This window comes from Brachypodium distachyon, chromosome 2 (assembly GCF_000005505.3).
Source record: "Brachypodium distachyon strain Bd21 chromosome 2, Brachypodium_distachyon_v3.0, whole genome shotgun sequence".
Taxonomy (NCBI): Eukaryota; Viridiplantae; Streptophyta; class Magnoliopsida; order Poales; family Poaceae; genus Brachypodium; species Brachypodium distachyon.
Window position 1 is genome coordinate 31,791,601 of NC_016132.3, and position 7,559 is coordinate 31,799,159.

The 7,559-nt window shown below is 42.6% G+C and overlaps 1 protein-coding gene across 2 annotated transcripts; it reads left to right on the forward strand.

Moving 5' to 3' along the window:
• The first annotated feature begins 1,726 nt into the window (after nt 1-1,726).
• Nucleotides 1,727-6,180, forward strand: LOC100828584 (ATP-dependent DNA helicase DDX11). Of its 2 annotated transcripts, XM_024458306.1 has the most exons (9): nt 1,727-1,918; nt 1,993-2,550; nt 2,642-2,724; nt 3,085-3,438; nt 3,921-4,175; nt 4,247-4,489; nt 4,574-4,795; nt 5,253-5,817; nt 5,901-6,180. In XM_024458306.1, the coding sequence occupies exons 1-9, from the start codon at nt 1,783-1,785 to the stop codon at nt 6,104-6,106; spliced, it is 2,622 nt and encodes an 873-aa protein (XP_024314074.1). In that variant the 5' UTR covers nt 1,727-1,782; the 3' UTR covers nt 6,107-6,180. The 2 variants fall into 2 exon arrangements, with proteins under 2 accessions (XP_024314074.1, XP_024314075.1); XM_024458307.1 differs by lacking the exon at nt 3,921-4,175.
• The last annotated feature ends 1,379 nt before the right edge of the window (nt 6,181-7,559 follow it).

The following is a 7,559-nucleotide window of genomic DNA, read 5'->3' on the forward strand; positions in this document are numbered from 1 at the left end:
CTAATCGTGCACCAAGTGTTTTCAGATTTTATAATTAGTGTTGTGACACGATTCATCGCCCTAAAAAAGGAAAGAAGAGTATAAGGATTTACGGCTTTTTACTTCATTGAGTCGTAAGAAAATCCGTACTATAAAGAGAGAGTCCATTTGGGAACGCTTTGTGTGAATCAACTTCACGTACACAAATCTACTAAATTGCACCCACATAAAGTCTAAACCCAGTTTTGAGTTGGGAGTTGTTGTTATCCTGCTAAGGCTGTCAGACTTTTTCAGAGTTAGCCGGTATTACCGCCTAAATAGCCGGAGGTTCCGGTGGGCGAAAGTTCTGCCTTGGTACTGGTCAGGTACTGAAACGCTACTGGAATCCTACTGCGTATAGCGGTAGGAGACCGGTAGCAGGGCGGAAGTTCTCCGGTCCTCTACCGCCTTGGTACTGGTGTTACTGAAATGTGTCTTAACGGTTGGATTTCGATGAGGTATAAAAGGGGCTTCGTCCCCCAACGGGTTTCTTAGCCCGAGCACACCCAGTTCATCCCTGTTCTCTCACTCAAGAACACCAAGAGTTTCAAATCTTGAGATCTCTCTCCCTAGTGCATCCCCCAAGCCAATATTTTGAGGAAGGGTTGAGAAGAGCTCGATCTAGGGTTTCACCAAATCAAAAGTTGATTCCCCTCGTTTTCCTTGGTGGATTTTGTTACTCTTGGGATTTTGGGATCCCTAGCCGGAAGGTGTCTCTTCAAGCACTCTAATCTTGTGAGGAGGTGTTTGAGGATTCGGAAAGGAGTCTCCAATTTAGTTGTGAATTCATGCCCTTCTCCTTGTTTGTAAAGGTTCGGCGTTCGCCTTCAAGGAAGTCATTAGTAGAACTCACCTCGCCTTTGTGATGTTGTGAGAGCTCATCCCACCTTTGTGGTGTGGTGAGTTGGAGAATAGAGTGAGCCTTCGTGGCGTCTCTCCATTTGTTATAGAGCACTCCTCCAAACGGAGACGTACACCGATCCCAATAGGTGGAACTCCGGTGAAATCTTCGTCTTTCCGTGTGGTATCATACTTGCCCCTTAGTTACTTGTTTTACTTCATTGTCTATACTTTGCTTCAGTAGTGTTTCGGTTATTGCACTTTATACTAGGGTTGCATTCCTTTTAGAGAATCTAGTGAACTCTAGAATTAAGTGTTTGTATCTTTCACGTAAAGATAATTAAAAAGTAAAATTTGTTAGTTGCCTATTCATCCCCCCACTCTAGTCGACCATACCGATCTTTCAATTGGTATCAGAGCCTCGTCTCTTAATTAGAGCTTTACCGCTCTTCAGAGTATGGCCAATGATGATGTGGAACCCACCATGAAACCCCAAGAAACCGAGGTGATAGATGATAATGCTCCACTAACTTTTAAATCCATCAAATTGCTTTTGGATCAACTTCAACCCTAACGACTAGTACAACAAGAGAGCTTCAAGCTCCAAGCCCAAAGGTCAAAAATCTCGTAAATGCTATAATTATGGTAATGATGACCATTTCGTTACAGATTGTATCTATGAGAGGAAAATATAGCCATACCAAAGAAAAAAGAAAATATAGCCATACCAAAGAAAATATTGCAAAAATAATTTGACAAGCTAAATTTTGCTGAGATTTGATTGGTTGATTGTTCACATTGGGCATTGGACATGAACTCGCTACTGAATACGCCTTCGGGTCCTGCCTTCCCCGTCTGGCCCTCCAATTCAACCCAGGCCGCTCGCGCGGGAAAGCCCCCAAACCCACCGCAGCGCGCGCCAAAATGCCGCCGCCGCCGCGGCTAGACTTCCCGGCGTTCCCGTTCACGCCGTACCCGATCCAGTCGGAGTTCATGTCCTTCCTCTATGCCGCTCTGTCCTCCGGCCCCCGCGCCCTCGCTCTCCTCGAGAGCCCCACCGGTAAGCTCTCCCCCACCTTTCCCTCGTCCTCACCTGCCCCCCCTCTCAAAACCCTAACTTCAATGTCGCCGCAGGCACCGGAAAGACCCTCAGCATCATCTGCAGCGCGCTTCAGTGGCTCGTCGACCACCGCGAAGCCGCTGGGCGGGGCCACCCCGATCAGGAAAATGGCTCTGCCACCGTTGCCGGCGGTGGCGCAGGCGACGACGACGAGCCCGACTGGATGCGGGATTTCACCCCGCTGCTGCCGAAACCAGAGAATAGAAAGAAGACAAAGCCTCACCCCGCGAGGAGGCAGGAACCAAGGAACGCAAAGGATTCTGAGAAATCCGAAGGAATTGGGGGCAACGACAGCGAGGAGGAATTTTTGCTGGTCGAATACGATAGTGATGACGAAGAGGGCACAAGGCGGCAGTCCGGGAAGCGGGCGCATTGTGGTGGTGGTAGTAGTAGTGAGAGTGAGGATGACGAGGGTGAAGAGGATGAGGCCGAGGTGACACCCAAGGTGTACTTCACTAGCCGCACACATTCGCAGTTATCACAGTTTGTTGGGGAGCTGAAGAAGACACAGTTCTCAGCGAAGCTCAGGATGGTATGCTTGGGATCCCGGATGAACTTGTGCATTAACAATGGTGAGTGGATTAGTTTGTTACCACTATTCTTTTACTTTAGGGTGGCGCGCGGGAATTGGGATGAGTTGATCTGGCATACATTTGCTTGCAGATGTTCGGAAGCTGGGGAGCGCGAATCGGATCAATGAGAGGTGCTTGGAATTGCAGAAGAATAAGAAGAGCAGCAAAATTAAGGTCTGCTAATTAGGTCCATTTTTTGTTTTAACCCAAATTTAGTTGTTTCTTTCGCGTTTATAGCCTGGCATGCTTACATGATTGATAGGTATGATTGGTATTACTATTATCTACTGATCGTAATTTCTTCAGAAGCTCTAATGGAACCATGTTTTTGTTGATTCTCAGTGGAAATATACTCTAGACATGCACTGATGTACTTCCATCCAATGTGCTAGTAATCATCTTTTGTCTTATGTTGCCCATATGCTGTTTGCACAGGAATCAAGTGGTTGGTTATCATATTACAAATTTTGGGTGCTTTAAAACCAATGCTTCATTTGTGAACTACTAATTACTTGAGCGGCGATGAATATTCAGGTTGATGGTGATAACCAAAAGGCGAGACAAGCAAAGATATCTTGTCAGTGTCCAATGTTAAGAAAGAGAAGTCTTCAGAAAGAATTCAGGAGTGAAGTGTCAGCGAATGGTGCATTGGACATTGAGGATTTGGCACAAATAGGGAAGAAGATTGGAACATGTCCGTACTACGGTGTGCGTGACATGGTCCCCGCAGCTGATCTTGTAGTACTTCCTTACCAGTCTTTGTTGCTGAAGTCTGCTAGAGAATCACTTGGCCTTAATCTGAAGAACAGTGTTATCATCATAGATGAGGCTCACAACTTAGCAGACTCCCTCACTAGCATGTACAACTCGAAGGTCACATGCCCTCAGGTTACACTTCCTGATAATTGAACTGTTCCTCACAGTATGGCAGCATCATTTTTATTCTCAGTTATAGATGTTTACATCTATTAAAAACTGCCTTTTGGTGCATTTCGTTCCACGAGCATAGTTTTTTTTATACCGTTCCATCCTTTCTATTAATTTCAGAATTATTCCTACTGCATAACTGGATTCTAGCTTCATAAGTTAATTTCCTTTAAAACATCAATAGTGTTATCGAAGATTCAAACACTGTAAGGAGGTTTGCCATTTAATGGACCTAACGTAAAGGAGTTTTCTGGTAGAGGTTTTGCCTGTGCTCACATGTTTCATTGTGGCAAGGTATTAAAAATAACATTCTGCGGTCCATGTGCTTGTAGAAAATTTCCTTCTGAAAGCAAATTCGATTCGCTAATGAACTGTGTTTGTTCCCTTCCAAGTGTAGAAATGAACTTCATTGTCTGATTATCGTTTTCCTTTTGCATTGCTAGTTGAGGGCAGCTCTTTCGCACCTAGAGGCATACCTCGATAGATTTCAAAATGTTTTGGGAGCTGGAAATCGACGTTACATCCAGACCTTGATCGTTTTAACACGGTCGTTCCAGCGAGTTCTGATGAGTGGTGAAGATGGTTCCTGCGCTGTGACCTCTGTCACTGTAAACAATTTCTTATTCTCCCTTGATATTGATAACATAAACATAGTAAAACTTTGTCAGTATCTGAAGGAAAGCAATATAATCCATAAGGTGAACTATTTCCTCCCCTACATGTCTGTTCAGTCTTGTTGTGTCTAGATCCATTTACTATTTATTTGCAGGTTAGTGGATACGCCAACAAGTTGATTATTACTCAAGATGGTGCAAGCAATTTGAATCATCAGCAGCAACATGATGAAGGAAGCACTATATCAAGCTTTCAGGCAGTGGCTAACTTTTTACGCTCCTTACTGAATAGCAATGTGGATGGAAGAATTATAGTTGCACGACAGAAGCCCGGTGGACAACCTGAAGATGCATATCTTAAATTTATTATGCTTTGTCCAGAGAAAATATTTTCAGAGGTACTGTAACCTTTCTCTGTATGTTGCTTGGAAATAGCAGATGTCATATTTCACGAAAGTATTTATATATCTTTTCTATCGCAGGTTACAGAAGATGCACATGCAGTTGTTATGGCTGGTGGAACCCTGCAGCCTATTGAAGAAACAAGGTTGCGCTTGTTTCCAAGCTTATCGACTAGTGATGTAAAATTCTTCTCATGCAACCATATTGTTCCAGCGGAGAGTATTCTGCCCATAGCTGTTACTCGTGGACCGTCAGGCATGGAATTTGATTTCAGCTTCGGTTCAAGGCGGTCCCCTGCCATGGTTTGTATACCTCAAGTCATTTCTCCTTTGCGTTTGCTAGTCTAGTATATACTAAGAATTAAATGTAATGAGTTTATCTTGCAGTCGACTGCTTTTTCATTAATATATAAATATGACCGCACAGATATTTTGAACAAAAGAATCAGCACTCTCTTTGCAGCTTTAAATCAATGGGGCTCTCTTTGCTTTGTAACCTTCGCTATTTTAGAACTTGCTCCAAAAGACATGCCTATCCTGGGTTATCCTGTCGTATTTTATTTGAATATAAATTTTAGACTTCTAAATGAGTTGCATGTATTGATGGATGCAAAAATGTCACCAATGGCCAAGTTCTGTTTCTTTAGAAAAATAATTTACTGTGTTAATTTACAATTTATGTTTTTCCTTGTGTGGACTCTTTTTTGTATGATGATTTGGCATACTTAAAAGCATGCCATGTTTTGTGCCCACTGTACAGATCGAAGAGCTTGGACGTTTTCTTTGCAATATAGTGACCATAGTGCCAGATGGAGTAGTAATGTTTTTTACTTCCTATGAGTATGAAAAGCAAGTTTATGATGCATGGACGGCTTCAGGTACAATCTCTAAAATTTCTAAGAAGAAGTGTGTTTTCAGAGAACCCAAAAACAGTGTTAATGTCGAAGGGATACTCAACAAATACAAGGAGGCAATTCAGTCGTGTAGCGAACATTCACAAGGCACAGGGGTCAATGGGGCACTTCTATTGGCTGTTGTTGGTGGGAAGATATCTGAAGGCATAAACTTCAGTGATGGTATGGGTCGCTGTGTTCTAATGGTTGGATTGCCTTATCCAAGCCCAGATGATGTGGAGCTGATGGAGACAATAAAGCATATAGGAAATCATTCAAGCTCATCTACGGTTGGAGATAATAACTCCTTAAGCAGTCAATATGACCATGAATGCACAGTTGAGCCTGGTTTTGATACACTAAGGAGGTGCGGTAAAAGTGGGCGAGAGCATTATGAGAACTTGTGTATGAAAGCTGTCAATCAATCTATTGGTAAGCTGCTTCGTCATTTTAAATTTTGTGATGCTGAAAATAAGTTGTTTCAGTTCTGAGATGAAGAACTAACTCGCTTGCAGGTAGAGCAATCAGGCACGTAAATGACTACGCTGCAATGCTGTTGGTTGACTCACGCTATTCAAGCACCTCATCAAGCAGGAGTTTATCTTGTCCTGCTGAAAAGTTACCCCAGTGGATAAAGAGACGACTTACTTGTGGTAAAAACTACGGGGAAGTTCATAGGTTGTTGCTTCAGTTCTTCAAAATCAACAAACAAATGCATTGAAAATATTACGGATCATACGATGTAGGTGTTGCTATTTAATGAAGTCGAGTATATACAGGTTTGCATATTCTTGATGCATTTTTGTTTCCCTGATACTGGTGCGATGTGTTTATTTGTCGCTGCCTGCTGAAGAACGAGCGTTCCCAGGTTCAGTTAGCACGCAAAATCCCATGTCCTACCTGCCTGTTCGTGCATGTTTACATTCCCTCTCAATCGAACCGTCATAGAGAAAATTTAGATTGTGCCGTAGTATGTTCAGATTAGCCTACGATCACCCCGACCACTCGTTGACTGCATGTGGCAACGGTGAGATGGATCGCATGCATGATCATGTAGGCAAATTGCAAGAGGTGAGGGTACAGACTACAGAGGGACCACCGGACCAGGTCACCAGGGAAATCAGGTTCATTGGGTTGTTTCATCGCGGGACAGGGAGGACGATCCGACGCCTAGTGTCTCCCTCTAAATTCCTATTCGCATTCGTCTTCTTTTTATTCGCCAGCTGATACTTCCTAGCGCTATAATCTGTGTGATTGAATTTTTTTTAAAATTATATTCGAGTGAATCTGATTCGGCGGCTCGTCCTACTGAAAAATAAACAAATAAGCTGCCCCATCCCCTTCTACTAAGAGCAAGATTAATAGTACAACCAAATGCTGGCTAAAGTTGATGTCATATTGTCATGTCATATATAGCTAATGCGATACTCCATTGGCAGGAAAACGAGAAATGTTCACTCAACTAGAAATCTTATACGGTCTCTCAATCGGCAAAACCAGATTCTCAATCGGCAAAACTGGATATTTGGTCCCTCTTGGATTTGAACGGTTTTAACTGTGACGTGATTTTCCCCGGATTTTTTTCCACGTCGAACGTCACGATGGCATCAGGTTTTCCCACAGAAATGGTCCGCGAACTTGAAATCGTATATGGTTGGTTCTTGAACTATGCATCGTCGCTGTCGGACGTAGAAAAGTTTGAAGGAAATTGCACCGTATGGAGTCCAAACCAGTTAAGACTGTTCAAATCCGGGAGAGGAAGTAAAAGTATCCGGTTTTGCCAATTGAGTGACCAAATTTATACGATTTAAATTTGATGGACCATTTCTAGACTTTGAGAGACCAATAATATATTTTTCTCAGTTAAAAAATGATGATCCTTACTTGGTTATATTCTTTGCACTTCTATTTTTAGGATATGTAAACTAATTTCACTTGTACCACATGTTTTGTCATATTGCTGTTTCTGAAAGTTGATGTTACCTTTTATTTTTGGGAAATGATGAAAAATAATATGTCTGTGCTAGCTCTTTGATTATGCAGCCTGATTTGTTCGCCATGTTTCCTTGGTAGTGTTTATTATGTTATAAAATACTCTATCCGTCCGGTGCTAAGTATCGCAACTTTGTCTAGATACATGCGTGTCTAGACATGTTTTAGTATGTAGATGCATA